General features: G+C 40.6%; 1 protein-coding gene across 1 annotated transcript; it reads left to right on the forward strand.

The window, feature by feature from the left end:
• Positions 1–859: 859 nt before the first annotated feature.
• On the forward strand, positions 860–12488 carry LOC308106975 (putative G-protein coupled receptor 149). Its single transcript, XM_080459031.1, has 5 exons — positions 860–2108; positions 3810–3990; positions 4132–4634; positions 9358–9501; positions 10529–12488. The coding sequence occupies exons 1-5, from the start codon at positions 1146–1148 to the stop codon at positions 11039–11041; spliced, it is 2304 nt and encodes a 767-aa protein (XP_080315157.1). The 5' UTR covers positions 860–1145; the 3' UTR covers positions 11042–12488.
• Positions 12489–17938: the final 5450 nt, after the last annotated feature.

Consider the following 17938-nt stretch of genomic DNA (forward strand, 5'->3'; position numbering starts at 1 on the left):
AACAAAGCACAACTCTTGAAGGTTTATTTTTGGCTATTTAACATCATGAGTATCACAAAACACCCTGAAACCATCTAAACAGGATGAAAAGTCCTTCAGCGTTAACATCCTTGAACACCACAGGGAAGATGGAACAAGGGTAATGCCACACCAAGTTACAGGATTTACAAGTGGACATGGTAGCATACAAAGGATCATGTACTCTTTAACTGAGGTTTTTCAGTTTATAATAACAACTTTTTAAAATTCAAATAACAATCATTTTATTATTTCAATCAAAGTTTTATTTGGGTCATAAATTAAGGATTTGGGGATTTGCTTTCTTTGCCTGTGGTGTGCAGAACAAGCAGAACGCAAACAGAAAACTGGCTTTACTTTTAACCTTTTCCTCAATAATCATCCATTCCAGGTGGTCACAGGACACCATTCAAGCCCTATCTAATTTATCTTCCCCACTATATTACAGCATTGGCATTTAGTTTCGTGACTCGTGACTATTAAGCTGGAGAGGTTTTGAAAATGCAATAATGAAATATGATCTGTTAAGACTGGTTCACTTTCTCTTTGCAAAGTCATTTTGTGTACAAGTGAGGATGCCCCTCACATAAAAGCACAGACCTGCATTGGGACATTTTTTATTTATTAATTTTTTTTAACTGTATTAACTTTAGATAAAAGTCCCTCACTTGGGGAAGAGGTGCGTAAGAGTGTGTTAGTACAGTATTGGCACACACACACACACACACATACACACACACACACACACACACACACACACACACACACACACACACACACACACACTAGTAGTAGTAGTGGGCTGCCTTTGGCTCAGCCCCCTCCAAATGATTTCCGTGAAAGGAAACGGTGATGACGACAGCGCGTAAAGTCGGCATCTGGAAACGAGAGGTGCTCCGGTTGCCCGGTTTGAACGGTGAACACAAGTGCCTGCCGCCACCGTACACCCAGAAGGACCCGGGGAAGGCTGCGGTTACGCGCGCGTCCCCAGTTGCTTCGTCGCCACTGGCTCAGTTCTGTTAACCCTGCCATGTTTGCTGTGCAGTTTACAGAGCTGTAAACTTTATAAGCCAACGGGTCGAATTCGAGCAATTAAAAGTAGATAAGATACCAATCCGCTGGTGAAAATGTCCACGACGCACCACAGCTCCGCGGCGCCGAACCAGAGCCACCTTTCCACGGACACCTACGGCGCGACAAGCCCCTCCGGGAGACAGATGCGCCTCTTGCTTTTCGGTCTGTGCCTGGCCATAGCCGCCGTTACCTTAGTCGGAGGTGTGTATTCGCTGCTCTCCCTCCTCCGGATGAGGAAGAAAACCTCGCTTTGTGTCATCGTGGCTTCCATGTCGGTGGACGACCTGCTCAGCGTGGTGCCGCTCTCCCTCTTCATGCTCCTGCAGTGGGAAACGGACGGAGGTGAAGGGTCGGCCAGCCTGTGCACTTTATCTGGACTTCTCTACGTTTTCCAAGGCGTTTCCAGCAATATGAAGGCTTGTCTCATAGCAGCCTATACTTTTTATGTCACCAAGAGGTTCGGGGTGCTTCGGTCCGTGCGCCGGCCTCTCAGGGTGATGTGGGCCGTCGCAGGTGTGTGGCTGGTCAGCCTGGCCGTCAGCGTGTTGCCTCTGTGTGGATGGGGCAGCTTCACGCCGGTGTCTCTCGGCTGTTTTCCGGAGAGCGACAGTTTCTACATTCTCCTGCTCTTCTCTTTATACTCCCTGTGCTTTTGCGGCTTGCTGTTTTTCTTCACCCCGCTCACCTATCAGCTGCTGTGCTCCAGGGAGCCCCAAAGGACTCTGCTGTACCCCGGCTACATGGACATAGCGCGACGACTGAGCGGCTCCGCTGGCCTGTGCGATCTCCAATCCTTCTCTCGGGACAGCCTCAACAGAAGTTTCGGTGCGTACAACGAGCTGAGCCCCAGTTCGTGTGAGACGGAGCTCCGGGAGAAGGAGTACAGCGGTCTGTGCCCGGGGTCGGACAGGGGGAAGAGGACGGCTGCTGTCGGGGACACACCGGTGGTGTTTGCGCAAAAGCGCTTCTCCATGATCCTGGCTGTGGTCAGAGTTATTCTCTGGATGCCAATGATGGTAAGCAGCGGGATGGAAATCAAATCTCACAATTTTAAGTCTCAAAGAGACAGCATAGTAACTTTTAAAATGAAGAGGAATGCATTTTCTGTTTGCACTGCTCTTTATTTTGGATATATTCTTGTGTCTAGAAAACTGTGGTGGAGGATGCTTGATTCTTTTTTAAAGAAAGTACGCCATAACTTTCATTACTATACAACAACAAAAATCTAAGGGAAAACACAATTTTCCTCCGCGATAAATAAGTTTAATTGTAAATAACTTGGAATTGTTCCCCTTCCCAATGGGAGAAATACTTCTACGTCTTTTCGAACTGGGAACTTTCCACATGAAAAGTGTGAATGTTTGGAGAGCTATGGAAAGTCAATCTGGCACCAAACAACACAACGATGTTTGTAATTTTACATGAGAAATTATATTTATGAATTATTTGAGTAACCAACCACCCTCAGTTGAAGTTAGAATGGCTAGATTTCATTGAAATAGTACACATACCAAGCTACCAACAATAAAGCATTTTCATTTGTAGAACTGATGTCTGACGTGTGTGGTTAATAAGACACTTCCAAACATCTTCCTCATCCTTGTGTTGGGTTAAATTGCTCACCCTTGCCCATCATAATATTCCCAATGTGCCCTTAAACATAGCAATTAAATACAAAATAGGACCATTACATTGTTAAATTGAACCACTATTACCTCTGTTATTGTATATAGGGTACTATTTGACATATTGATTTATAAAGTGGCTGAAAGTCATAGACAATAGCATCCTGAAATACAATCATATTGTAATTTCAAATCATTTTATAAAAAAATGAAGTAGATAAATGAAGCAAATTCTCTAGACATGAATCTTAAGTTAATTTTCAGACATGAAGATGCCCTTCATGTCAGTTGAGGTCACTTTAAGAATAACCATTGTAGACATATGTGGAAATATCTCAAATAAATGTGATGTCTGTTCAGTTTACAAACATTTTAATGTCTCATGAAGGTTGAATGGACGTATTATAGTTTTTATACTTCAGGAATTTCATGAAATACTACTTCATTATGGCTGTAAGAGCATTAGCAGCCAGGCTTTATTCCACAGGTAAGTGTATTTCTCTTAGAGATGCATTGAAAAACACTTTGTCTTTGAATTAAGTAATGTGCTTATCCTGGCCAACAGTCAGAAGTTAATGATGTAAAAATATAATAGGTATTTATTTCATGTTGCCTCAACAATGATTGTAAGCAATAGAGGTATGGCCAACATCATGATATACCATATATCAGAAATACTATAAATATACAATAAGTTAGTTTGGGGTTTTTTCCCCATTGATTATACTGTTTTTGATACTGCCTTCATAAACTGAATGGATATTTTTGATATTGCTGGGCTTTTGTTTCCTAGTTCATAACAAGAAAAATGTCTCACTTGTTGCTGAATTACAGCATAACAGAATTTTCTAGTGCGAAATCTACAGTTATTTTCTTTAGACAAATAAGCATGGCACAATGTAACACCATTGGCCAAATTGAATACAATGCCCAAGAAAATCCCCCTAAAAGAAAGGGAGAAAAACAGCCCAGTATGAGTGACCAGTGTGTGTAATTCCTTTTCATTCAATTGTCTCCCTCCCACCATGTCCTCATGCATATTGAATTGCAGACTCCTGGTTGAATTAATTTCCCCTACCCTTTCGTTCACAGACTTTGGTGCTGGTGCGCCATGCAGTGAACGCACGCAGCTCTTCCCTGGAGACCCTGAGCTTCTTTCTCACTCTGCTTGCCCCTGCGGTCACTCCACTATTCGTGCTGTCGGAGCGCTGGATCCACATGCCATGTGGCTGCTTCATTAACTGCAAACAGGATCGAACACAGGAGCCCTCAGGTAGATGATGATGATGAAATACAAGTGTAGTAGCTACGCAAAGCAAAACCTTGGACATTGTTTCCATTGTGTTACTGAGTGGGAGCTAGAAAGACTCTCATTTCTATGAGAGGGCAGTAAAATTGTTCTTTCTCTTTACAGTGATGAAAAGAAGATTTGAGTTCAACCTGTCCCTCCAACAAGGCTATGGGGTGTATAAGTTGTCACATGCCACCATGTCTCACGGCAGCCCTACTAACGAGAAGACTGCTTATCACAGCCTTTTTAACTGTGACTTCCAAAATCCTCGCCTTGACGCACTAGAAAGTGGTGGTCTCGCCAGCCTTGGGCCCAATTTTGATTTCAGCACCACCTGCCCGGTGGACAGCTCCTCTCATGCAGACCTTCTCATGGAAGCGGTGGCAGGTGGGGGGGAATCGCTGGCTGAATGCCCTCCGCTTCCCCATGAGATCCACAGAGATGGCGAGGATTTCCGCTGCATCCCCTCGCTGTCCTCTCATCACCGGGAACAGGATCACAATCTCATTGACACATCGTCAGTGTTTGAGGGGGCAGAGAGGAGGCTGTCGCATGAAGAGTGTCGGAAAATTGAGCTGACAGACTGGGAATGGTGCAGGAGTAAATCGGAGAGAACACCCAGACAGGTACACCGCTGTCCAGTGCAGCCGGTCCATTCGTCTTATCTCAAACCATTTAATTAAGTCATTTGTATCTGTCTTCCTGAAGTTTATGGCTGTCTTTAACCTTTTTTCCACACTCTCACACAATTGCTTTCCAGAAGTAGCCAATCATGGCAGTGTACTTCAGTTTTGAACGTTGATGATTTTTTATTCTGTTTAGACTGTATTATAAAAGGAAATTAAATGCGTTTTTATTACAGTGCACCTGTGCAAAGATGTAGGCACATACAGCAGGTGTGCTATCAGTTTACAGTGAGTTCACTTCAAAGAAGAGTTTTAAAGAGAGAGAGGAGACTGAGTGTCTGTTTGTTGGTCTCTCTTTCATCTTCGTATCTTCTTATTACCCTCTCTGCACTCCTCTCCTCTCCTCTCCTCTCCTCTCCTCTCCTCTCCTCTCCTCTCCCATATCTTCATCTGTGCTATGCCTCAATGGATTCTGACTAATAGAGCAAGTGATCAAGATGCTATCAGATGCTTACTGTATGTTTCTAAAAGTGGCATGCATTCATTGCTGCTTAACAGAGTATAAACTCAGACCACAACGTTCAGTTTTATTCATTCATTTAGTCCGAGGAGGGCTGTTCAAGGCCGTTTTAATACAGTAGTTTGCAGTGTCTGTAAACATGAAATATATCCACTGAAGGTTAGTGTCAATGCTTTCGTGCAAACATGTCATTGATTATGAGGTCCAAAGGAAAACAAAATGAAAAAAGAAGAGGCCAGTTTTAGATTTATGCTTTAGTTAAGATTTAATCATGCACAGATTGGATTCGGTAAACAGAATGTCTGTCTGGCAAGACCTAAAGTTGTCTCATAAACTTATGATTTATTCAGTCATTAATTCTTCACTTTTTACAGTGGTTGCAAAATCATTAAATGTAAACAGAGGAGCTCAAGACAGTTTGCTACAGACACACAGACCTCGGTCCTCTAATCCATTTTTAATCCTTTTTTTTTTTTTCTGTTTCGTTGACATTGTGTGCTGTTGTAATACCACAAGCTTAATTCTCTTTGTATTTTGCTACACCCAACTGAATTGTTAAACATGGACAAAACAGCAAAGGCCTAATGATTAATGTATCCTGGCACGGGAGATACCAGACACAGATGAGAGAGTAGCCTTCACTCTGCTTACTTGAAACAACAGAACAGCCACAGGCGTCACCTTTGAAAGTGAATTGCGACTTTTACAACAATAGCACTATAAGGTTGTGTTGGTCTTGCAAAAGCTTAACTGGGATATGAACAGATGTTGAAACACGTGTGCGCGTAAACACGCATGCACTCACTCCATCTCTGTCTCTCTTTTTCCTCATCCTCTGCTGCTCTACTTATAAGTTTGAAATGTTTTGGTTTGAAAATCACCAGAGGGTGGAAAATCCATGGAGCGTGCATCTACAGCTTGGCTTTGGCACTCACTTTGCATCATGTATAAGTCTGAGATGTTCACTGCTGGCTTGTGTGTGTGTGTGTGTGTGTGTGTGTGCGTGTGCGTGTGCTTGTGCGTGTGCGTGTGCTTGTGCGTGTGCGTGTGTGCGTGCGTGTGTGTGTGTGCTTGTCCTACTTCTATGTTTTTTACTTGCAAAGTTAGTTCATTATGTCTCCTCAGGCTTTATTTATTGATTGGGGTATAAAGAAACACACAGTTAATTATGAGTTTGTAAATGCATCAACACACGGCACGTATAACCGAACAAATTTAAAGCAAAATGACAAAATTAATATCACTATACCCACAAACCTTCAATTCCCTCACAAAGCAGCCCCAAAAAAACGCAAGTAAATTCTACAGTACATACACTAACAGAAACCCAAACAACAGATGAACACACAGCTGAAAGAGTTGTAATTTTTAGTGTTTCCTGTCTCTGTTTTGTTCCTTGTTAGCAGACCAGATGTCATTACTCAGCGCCTTTTCTCTTTACCGTTAGCCCCTCTGGCCTTCTGCATCCACAGGGAGAGGTGGAATTAAGGCTTAAAGACATCTTTACCCTCTCTGTGACTTTATAGTCTGTTAGTGAAGCACAGAGCTGGGGGCGCACTCACAGGACTTCTCCCTGAGGGGAAATGGAGATCTAATGTGCATTCAAATGTAGAGAACAGAAACCCACTCACTCTCCTGAGAGCACTGTAAAATAAACGTTTCTCTCACAAACAAGACTAGAATGTATGCAATTACAACAACAAATATTGACTTTTGAATAGAGTCGAGAATAGCACAACCTCAATCAATATACAACAGCCTCAATAGGAGCTGTAGAAATCAGCAGAAAAATACCTTATAGGACTGCAGTTGTTGTTGTTGTTGTTCGTTGTGTTGTGATTTATGTTGGTATGCTGAGACACAAATTAAAAGTAAAAATCACAGTGGGTGAAGTAAAATTAATTTACTGTATTGTATGCCATTTTGTAATTGGGATTGAGTATATAGGGCAGTGATGTCTCGGTGGTTGTAGAAATGAGCTTATGTTCGGAGGTTTGCAGGTCTGAATCTCACCGCCGACCGGGTACCACTGTGGCTCCTTGAGCAAGGCACTTACCTCCACTGCACTGCAGCAGTCGACTCCTCCTGATATGTGTGAAGGTTAACTATGAACAGAATGGGTTAAATGCAGAGAGATTATTCCCAAAGGGGCTCAGTAAAGCATCTAAAATACACTCGTACAACCCAAGAAGGAAACGTTTGGGTTCGCATGTGCTCCGTGTTGCCCGGTTTCCTGCCACACAGTCCATAAACCTGTAGTGGGTGAACTGGTAAAATTGACTGCGGGAGTGTATGTTTGTGTGTGTCTGACAATTGATATACAAGGTTGTACCCTGGCTTTGTGGGATCACAAAGGATCAGCCACAGGCCTCCAGTGACCCCAAGTTTGACAGAGCAGCATAGATAATTATAAATATCCAGCCAGGAGTTGGTTCAACTCATCATGTCGGCGCCTCTTCAGATCTCCGAAATCCTCCCAGGGCTTAGTAAAAAAGGTTTTCCCTAAGCTGCACCTTTGTCATGACTCAATTTGAAAGACTCACAGCAGCTTTTTTTTTTTTTTTTTTTAATTTTGCTGAGTAAATTTAAAATTCCGTTCGCAATCTGTTTGATAGGAGAGTTAACTGCTATTCTTATCCTGGTGTTAAATGTTTTTATAGAGTGTTAAGATTTTATCTCAACAGAAAGGTTAAATACATCTTAAACGAATGGGAATGGAATGAGTTTGAATCTATTAAACTCGATAATGTCAATATCACCAGTAGATGTCTGTGACAAATCTTATAGCAGTTAGTACAATACGTCTTTACACACTTCAGGTTTGACCAAAAATATCAACCTCTTGAATTCTTTTATATTTTTTTAATTTGCAAACCATGTCGTTCAGTGTTGACTTATCTTTAATGAGTGGCATATTTTACTGGACCAGTGAAGGCAGTGAAGAAATCACTGTGGGTGCTAGATCAGCATTATAATTGTGCTGTGGTTATGAAGTTTCTAACATCAACCATGATTGAAGACTTTTCATAAACAAACATGTTGACATCACCACCACAAACAACTGGACTGGCCCTTTGGGGAACATGAGTGCTTGATCATTTCCCGATCATTCATTCTAAACATGTTTCCCGGTCTCTCACACATCAATACTGTAAACCGAGACAATGATTATCTTCTTACCGCGCATGCTTGTTTCCAAATAGCTCACATTAGTGCAAAGTTCCATTATATAAAATTTGTTTTTGACAAAACTCTTACATCAATTATTGTCCTTCCCACACTGACGGGTTCTGAATATTATTAGATTTACTTGACAGTTTGTTGTTGGCTCAACATCATGGCTTCCCTCTCCCTCCCCTCTCACAATAATGCCAACAATGACAGGGAAATAGACAAGAGTCAGAGAGAACAAGATATTGACATCCTCTTTGTCTCTATTGTGCGTCATAGTCCCAATCAGATCATTACATTGAACTAATCTAAATAATTTAGAGGCTTGATGAGACCTGCCACAGTCTCTCCATTGTCGCACTGCAGGATGCATTTCCCTTTGCCTGCTGGCTTTATGCATTTTCTCAAACACATCTCCTTGGCAGAGGCTCACTTTGATACACACCACAGTAACAGTCTCAAACATTTTTTAATAAATATGAGGAAAATCTGTAAAATGATTAAAAATGTGTCCAATATAAATAAACCCTCTAGGAAAGAAATAAAGCAAACCAACATGAAACCCTGATGAAAATGGGTTGATGCATTTGCATCAAAATTCTATTATTCAAATCAAATTACTGAATGAAAAACTGATAACAGCTCAGTGAGGAATCATTCATGCCTCCATGTTTTTTTAATTTATTTATTTTCTGCCGTGAACCTGAGAGATCTGCATGGATCCCGACTATCTAATTTTAGCTGCAGGGCACTGTAGATTGGTCTCTTACATGTGAGCCTCATTAACTCTTGGGATGGAAATGACACATCCATCTCGCTGCACTTGACATCATGGGTGCGATGCATCCTCAGTTTGCTCAAACAGCTGTAATGAGCTGCATAACAATCTATCCAATGATGTAATACTTTACACATGTTCCAACATGCTCTGCCCAGGAGTAGAATAGTGTGTTGAGCTATTGTGTTCAATCAGGTTAATGTGTGAGGATCGTGTTCTCTTAACATTTTCTCCGTATTGTTTCTTCTGTGCAGAGATCGTCAGGTGGTCTGTCAATCCCTCTATGTGCCTTTCAGGGCACAGTCTCTCTCCAAGCACCCACAGGGAAAACACTGTCTCTCTCCACCTATGAGGTCAGCAGTGATGGGCTCAAAATATCCCCAAACAACGCCAAGAAGGTAACGACTCTAACAACACCGCTTCTTTTCAATGTGTTTTCAAACACCAGTAGTAACTCATTTGTAAGACAGATCAGCAAAGTCCTATAGAAAAAAACAGGGTGGTTGTCTTTGCTGTAAATGCAACCTGTTTTTGCCACCATCGAATAAATCCTGTCTGGAGCCACAAAACATGTTTTACTGTCAAGCTGAGGATAACGAAGGTTCTATAGTTCTACTATACATATAAAAACTATATTTTAGGTCACATTTATGATGTGACCTAAAATTTTAAAATGTAGATAGTTTAATACATGTTTACTTATTTTAGTTTTCGGAGCTTAATTTCATAGTTTTAGCAGTGTTAGCTGATTTAGCTTTCTGGACTCTTTTAGATATTTGGTTTCCTTTTTAGACTTTTATGGAAATTTCTCAAACCTTTACTGTTTTTCCTTTTTAAAATTATGTATTGGTTTTAATAATTTGGAAATTTAGAGAGTTTGTTTTCATTTGTATCTTTTATTTGTTTTAATGTATTCCTTTAATTTCTTCTAAAGCTTTTAAGTATTTATTTTATTTCTTTGTAAAGCTTCTCTGTAGTTCTTTCATTTCTTCTATTTCTTTGTAATCATGTGTTCATCTCAAACCAGCTCGAAGGGGTTTAAATCTGGCCACTCCATGTTTTCAAGCTTACCATCTTGTTGTGTTTTTCCTATCTTACTTTTGTCATAGCTTGGATATATAGCTTGAAATGAAGTTGTTTTACAAAATATAATTATATTCCTTTGATTGTCACCCTCAGTTAGGCTAATGATTAGACTAAATATCAGTAGAAGGAGACAGTTGGATTCTTAACTGGGGAAAACTGCTGAAACTAAATAAGGACATTTATTTTATTGGTCATGGTGTAATTATTGCTTTTCACTTCATTCCAGGATAAAAGATTTACAAGATTTGAAGAATCTGATGGTGAATTTAACTGAATGGATAATGAACAGCTATTTAATTTCATTGCATTGCTCATATTTTGCCCTTCTCTGCTTCAAAGGTTGAAGTATATCGCTCCAAGTCAGTTGGCCATGAGCCCAGTGCAGACGATCCAGCATCAGGCGGCCAAGCTGGAGACGTGAATGTCAGCTGCGTGGGGATGGGGATGGAGATTGGAATGGGGATGGGGATGGGAGGTGGGGTGGGGGACACCAATGTCAAGATCCACCTGGAGGTTCTGGAGATCTGTGACAACGAGGAGGCGATGGACAGTGTCTCCATCATCTCTAACATCAGCCAGTCCTCCACCCACGCCCGCTCCCCGTCGCTGCGCTACTCGAGAAGGGAGAACCGTTTTGTCTCCTGCGACCTGGGTGAGACGGCCTCCTACTCCCTGCTCATTCCCAGCAGTGGCAACACAGAGGCAGAGACCATCAACATCACCATACCGGACACTGTGGAAGCTCACCGGCAGAACAGCCGACGACAGACCCAGGAGAGCTCGGGGTATCAGGAGGAGATCCAGCTACTGAATGAAGCCTACAGGAAGCAAGCTGGAGAGAGAGAAGAGTGACAAAATAACAAGAAGTCGGCTCTCTCAGGAGGCGGACGGTGAATGCTGCTTGATGAATTTCTTAGTCATTCCACATTAACCTCTTTCTGGTCATTCCTGTAACGGAGCTGACGGGTGACCTAAGTAGAGACTTAGCTCAAGACTGTTATGAAAATCTGTTTACCTGCTCTTGTACTTTCTCCTAAAGTCACATCTTGGGAGCACTCCTATCACCTGCTTTTATAGTACACAGAGATACGTTAGCTTGTATGAGGACAACTAATCATAGTTTGTGGTGAACACAAGAGAAACCGAAAAGGTGGGGGAGGGAAAACAGTATTTTAGCAGTGTATCTGTATCCCTGCTACGACTCACCATATGGCAGCCTGTCACCACGGAGCAGAGACAGCACGAGAGGAAAAATAATCACTTAGACGTAGAAAAGGAGGAGCTCCGGCCTGATCATGTCTGATATGAAACAGCTCTAGCAGACGACGTCACTGGTGACTCAGCCGTGAAGGGAGGGGTCACCTGACCCATGCATCTGACTCATCCGACTGTGCGTTGTGCTTTTTAGTGTATGAGAAGAAGCGCTGCCCGTAAGAATGAAAGCATACGTATGACAGTGATGTTTAATAATGTCACTGACCTGAATGAAGTTTTCTCGTTTCTCTCAAGTGAATGTGTTGAATCTTCGTGTCTTTATTAGAATTGTGTTTTTTTTTCTTGGACCTAGCTCCTATACCTATCATGTGTTACACAATTCTTGTCGCTACTATCAAATTTGAGATACACCACTCATCCCGGTTGAAAATCTGGAACATTAGGGCGGAGAATAGATAGGAAAGGAACATATTTGAGAAAGAGGTTGAGGGGATTCTTATGCATAATAGCTTTCTGCCTCGTGCACGTTTGGTGCGACTCAGATGAGTGACTGTGCATATTTTACTACAGCAGGCAGCATATGGATGTACATCTCAGAGTCACTTTGGGGTTTCATTTCTCTGCTCACCAGGTTCACTTTCCATCCAATCAGCAAACCACTGGGACCTCTCACACATGCATAAACACAGGACTGGATTAAAATGTTCTTATCTGGTATTGTGCACGTCACTGCTGTTTTGAAGGTAACATGGACTGTGAACATCTCTCAGATACATACAAATCTTTATTCTCCTGGATAACAATATATTTATTATTACTTATATGAACATTTACCTTGTCAATTGTGTACAAACTGCAGGAAAATAATACATTTTAGGACAGATATGTATTTAAGTTTGTTTTATGGAAGTGTGTCCTATATGTCAACTGTTAGGCTGCTAGAGCTTCATCATCAGCGCTGTGTAGAATTTATTTGTACAAGCTTTTGAATAGTCCCTTAGCAGGACCACTAGATTAACTGCGACATCTCCCATCACTCCTGAAGAAGTTTATCATTAAAGATTCATACCAGAAAATTGCCTTCAACAAAATTGTGATGTATTTCTGTCTCCAGTGCCCCCAGGCGAGGGGCACATAATGTAGAAGCATGTGAATGATGATGAATGAAAAGTTGTGTTGACTGTCAACATTTCAGCTGCTAATGGTGCCAAAGGTTTACAGCTGAGCAGTGTTTCATCTCTGCTGCCTAACAGGGTGAAAATAATTCCATCATCTGCTTTCTCTCGGTAGTCAACATGTGTACAGTTCAGATTCTGGTCAAGCTTTCACATAAATCAGACTGATCGATTAACTGTGATATGTCTTGCTTTATGAAACATGGAGCGGCATGTCAGCTGGAGCTACTATTTTTATACGATTACTCTTCATCCAGGGAATGATGCATTACTGCAAAGCAACTGGTTTTGCCAGTAATATGCTATTAACTGATCATTGTGCATTTTCAGTTGCAACTGCTGGAGTTTCCACAAACTCATTAACTTTTTTTCATCGATGAAAACAGCTGCAGAGCTGCTGTCTCTCTGCCCTGCTTCCGAGTCAACGTTTGAATTTATTTACTGCTTTTTTTTTTTAACCAATAATAAGTTTCAGATGTTATTCACAGCTATGGGCACTCCATAAAGATATCCTGAACTAGAAACATTCAAAAATAAAAAAATGTATTCATCCCAATGACTAAACACACAGAAGTAGGATTTTAGTGTGTTAAATATTCTTTATATGTTGTATAACTGCTTCTTCTGACATCATTGAAAAGCGTGTTTATTTCTTTTTGAAATGGTGTCACATTGCCAAGATGTATTTGTGGGATGAGCAACAGCTGAGAATGTGAGTTGTGAACATACAAAAGTAGACAAATCTATACCAAAACAATGCAAATTTTCTTTGCTTTTGAGTCTTGTTTGGTGAAGTGCATGAATAAAGTCTAAAGAAACCAGACAATTTGGCAATTGAATGGTTTATCCATTTAACAGGCAGGAGCCTAAGTAGTGTGTGGAAAGCCCATATCTAGACACAAAAGACAGGAACCTTGTCTTCATGGTGGTCACCAGCCTGCTCACACACTGCTGCGTCCTATTCTTCAACCAGCATTTTGTGGAAATTTAACGTGGCTGTGTTGGTCATGTCTGACAACATGTCCAATTACAGTAGATTGGAATCAGGACCATTGTCAGGCTATTTTATCCTCTCCACACTCAAAAACTGGGACTAGTCTCTGATAAGCCTTGCTCTTTGTTGTCCTGTTAATCTTGGAGATTGGCCCTTGGTTCCACACTGTGAAGACATGAACTGCTGGCTTCAGAACCTCATCTTGATATCTTTTTATATTGAGAGGTGATCATTGATTATCAGCACCAGATCCTCAAAGAGTCAATAGCAACAGCAAAGAAAAGCGGACATTGCCAGGGGCTACATTTCCATGGGTGCTAAACACACATCCAGTTCCGCCGCTCATCCAACAAATGCATGTTCCTCACAGATGTGGAAGCATTTAAAAAAAAAATAAAAGCAGACACTCCAGTGATATAGGCTTTTATTACCAGGAACTATAATAACAAAAAAAACCCTGCTTTTTTTATATAATTATTATTATTTATTTTTATTTTTTTGTTAAAGCCACAAGTCAAGCAACTCCACACCGAAGCAAAGAAGCAACTCATAGTTGTATTCAAGTGCAGTAACATTTCATCACTTTCCATCAGTGCAGATTACTCAAATTGGGTTCTTTGAATGAAAGCAAACAGTCAAATAGAAAATACTTTATTAATCCTAAAGGGATATTCTGTGCAAAAATAACTACTTTACAGACAGAGCCATATATCTCAGAACAACGTTGGCCGTGCCCAGACGATCACAGTATCGTCACCAATCCAGTTACTATATGATTTTTTTGATGAGGTGACATTGTATAAGCTAAGTAGTAAAAGCCCAGCATTTTCTTGTCTTTTAAAAAAGCAACACTGGAGAAAAGGGCAGTCATAAGCAGAAAGAAATGATCCAAAAACCTGATTATACAGTTTTGACCCGCAGCGATTCCTAAAGTGTTATCATTTCTGTATGATTCAAGGACTTTTACCACCCACTCGTAACCTCTGATTAGACCGTAACAATCACACACTGGTGAGCCTCCATCTAAATGTATAATCAGTACCACCGCTCATGTTGAAATTATTTCCTACAATTTATTTATTGAACATCGGCTAAAAGACAGGGAGATAAGGAAATTTACAAAAGTGTATTTTTGTTGTGTCTGTGTTTTATACACACACACACACATATATATATATATATTGAGTCAGATCATAAAGAGTTTGTATAGATCGCAGGTAGTCCACGGGTATGACCACTGGATGTGGGAATTTGCTGCTTTGCTGAGAGAGAGCATATGAAACACTTCCCTCTCTTTTCATATGAATTTGTTTTCACAATCCTTCCACTTCCCCAAAGGCTTTCGTCTCACACATCGTCAGCTTTATTTTCAGAACGTTCCTTTTATACTTTCCTCGCCTATTTTCACACTATTTTCACACTTTGCTAACTCTCTGACACCAGTTCAATTCAAATCCCTCATCTGCTCCTGTCAGAGCATTCAACTGAGATATTGAGACCACACGCTCATTTCAAAATAATGACACGGATAAAAGTATTGGCAGCTACAGGAAAAAAAAAAACACACAAAAAAACACATGAGTCACTGTGAACTCAAACAAGGTTCACCTGATCACTGTTGATGTGCTTCTTCTTTTCAAGCTGACCTCAGCTCAAAAGCACAATTTTAAATATTGTTAGAGTTTGGCATTGGATATTTTTAAAGCCTGCGAGCAGATACATGAAAGGACTGATGAAAAACACATTTTCCAAAAACAATCTCAAAGAAATTCTAATTGAATTTGACTGATCGTTCACCTGAATTCAAAATGATTCTCGCTATCTGAACATGTGACTGTTCTAAACCCTGAGATCATTTTTTTCTACCACAGTATTTCTGCGAATTCTCTCAATGACACAACAGTTGGAAATCCACACACTTTGCAGGCGTTCATTTTAAAAGATTGTAAAATAAAACATATTGATGAATTTACCATTGTCAGGCTGATGGCGGGTGTGAAAGGAAGAAGTTAATTTGAAAGTGATGATGTGGGATATTTCTCGACAGCAGCGCGGAGCTGCAGGGGGAGATTTATACCACAAGCTCCCAAGAGCATCATGCATGAACCGCTTTTAAAATCACTCTTCATGTTCTTTCATCTGCACAATGCCCTTCTCGACTGTGTGTGTATTGATTTCACCTTATGAGGCAAAGACAGAAATAGAGAGTTGTGTAAAATGGAGAAAGAGATACTAAATAAGCACAGATTTTGATAATTTGATATTTCAACTTGTTTAAAAGAGACAATTGTTCAGATGGTTGCCTTTAGGGCACATATTCAAAAGCAAACACAATCTAAAGAGCCAATTCCCTCCCCTCTTTCTCAGTATAAAAATTGTCATGAGCTGAAGAAAACATAAAGCCTTCAAATTGAAGGGAGCACAATTTAAACAATTTATATGAAGCATTCTGATAATAACACAACAAAATATTGAGATGTTCTATTTGTCACCTCAAACTTCTTTTCTCAAAACAGAACAAAATAAACATTCAGGAAAAGCTACAAAGCCCCAGTTAAGAGTGAATGTAGAAGTGAATACTGCTCCTGCAGAGACACGAGTCGCAAATCCCTGAGTAAGGAATAATGCACAGAAATTAAATCACAAGAACACGGCTGTGTTTTACTTTACATGTAGCACTGTATTTATCCCCAGGGGAAGAAATTCCTTCCTGAATTGATAGCAGCCACATAGAGTAGCACTCAGGGGGAACGAGGGTCGGAGGGCCATATTTGAACCCACAACTTTCTTGCTGTGAGGCGAGAGCAATAACCACTACGCCACCATGCCAATATAGCTTCAGACATGATTTATTCACTCTCACAAAAAGCACAACATCTCATGACATACGTAAAATAAAATGTAACATCCATGCATTATAGGTGGCCATGGAGAACTGACTGTTGACTATTATCTAAGTCCATTTTCATTATCACAATTTCAACATAAAAGCATCTAGTGAATCCGTTGTATCTGAAGGTAGAAGACATTTGTACCTTAGTTCCATAATGCTTCAGAGCTAAAAACCTTTTAGATGACAGCTTCCAGCCATCATGGTGGATCTTTTCCATTGGCTGTAACCTTTAAGGACCAAATAACAGGTCACAGTAATGTCCCTGTGATGTCAGGGTGAACATATTGCAGCAGCTGCATTGACATCACTTATTGCCTTTTCCTGTGGATGGTCAGTACTCAAAAAAATCTAATTGACAAACATCTACAGTATGAGGTACTTTGTATGAACCGTTTAGCACCTCTCTGAACAAATGTGCTCAGCTGTTGAAACAGATGCAAGAACAAATCACATATGCCCAAAGAAAAGGTCAAGCATCATTTGTTTGCAGACAGAGGGCCATTCTGTTCATCAGATCACCAAAAACTCAAATGTTCTTGCCTCCACAGTCGGATACATTTCAAAAAGTTCAGAAATAAAAAAAAAAAATAGTGTAGTTGAGAACTGAAAGCACACAGACCAACCAGACCAAAACTGACAGCAAAATCCTGACAAATGGGTGGGAAAGAACAGCAAGAAGTCTTCTAAGAGCAACAACAACTACTGTATAATATTCATTTCATATAAAGGTGTTATTTCCTAATTATATGACTCTAATGTCTAGTGTTGCAAGAAGTTGGAGCCCATCGAGAATGACACGCTCGTTCACATTTATTGCCACTTCACAGTCACCAACATTATACTTACATATTATATTTGCAAAAACACAACTCCAGTAGCAACAAAGAAATATCTACAAATAGTGAAATCCCACTTTCAACAGTTCTTATTCCATCCAAAAATGTGTGAATGTGTGTGGTGGTTGTGTCTGTCCAGGGTGTACTCTGCCTTCACCCATAGTCAGCTAGGATTGACTCTAGTGCCCTGGGATCAAGTTTGTTGTTGATCCCTTCCAGAGACCAGTCTCTACAGGTTATTAAGGTCTGGCCGTCAGTCTACCTGCTGCAGCACAATCCTAAGAATCCTCAGCAGACAGAACAGTTGAGACTGCTTTGATCATACAATGATGAAAACCATGAAAACAATTGATCTTTCCACATAATTTTAATCCAAACTATGAAAGTTCAAAACTCGTAATATTTTAGACCCCTATCCATCCATCCATCCATCCATCTTCTATCCCGCTTATCCAGTTCAGGGTCGAGGGTCGTTGGAGCCGATCCCAGCCTACTATGGGCAAGTGAAGAGTACACCCTGGACACTTCGCCAGTCTGTCACAATTTTAGACCTAATTAAATATCAAATAAAATATTTTTTTAACTGTCATTCTTTTTGATTTTACCTTATAAGTCAGGAAAAAATATTATTATATT

Source organism: Lipophrys pholis (assembly GCF_963383615.2).
Source record: "Lipophrys pholis genome assembly, chromosome: 3".
Classification (NCBI taxonomy): Eukaryota; Metazoa; Chordata; class Actinopteri; order Blenniiformes; family Blenniidae; genus Lipophrys; species Lipophrys pholis.

What these genes read in the sequence shown, in the direction of transcription:
- LOC308106975 (XM_080459031.1), top strand. Translation starts at nt 1,146, where the DNA reads ATGTCCACGACGCACCACAGCTCCGCGGCGCCGAACCAGAGCCACCTT. An exon ending in TCGAACACAGGAGCCCTCAG is followed by an intron (nt 3,991 to 4,131) that starts GTAGATGATGAT and finishes TTCTCTTTACAG; the next exon opens with TGATGAAAAGAAGATTTGAG. An exon ending in CCCCAAACAACGCCAAGAAG is followed by an intron (nt 9,502 to 10,528) that starts GTAACGACTCTA and finishes TCTGCTTCAAAG; the next exon opens with GTTGAAGTATATCGCTCCAA.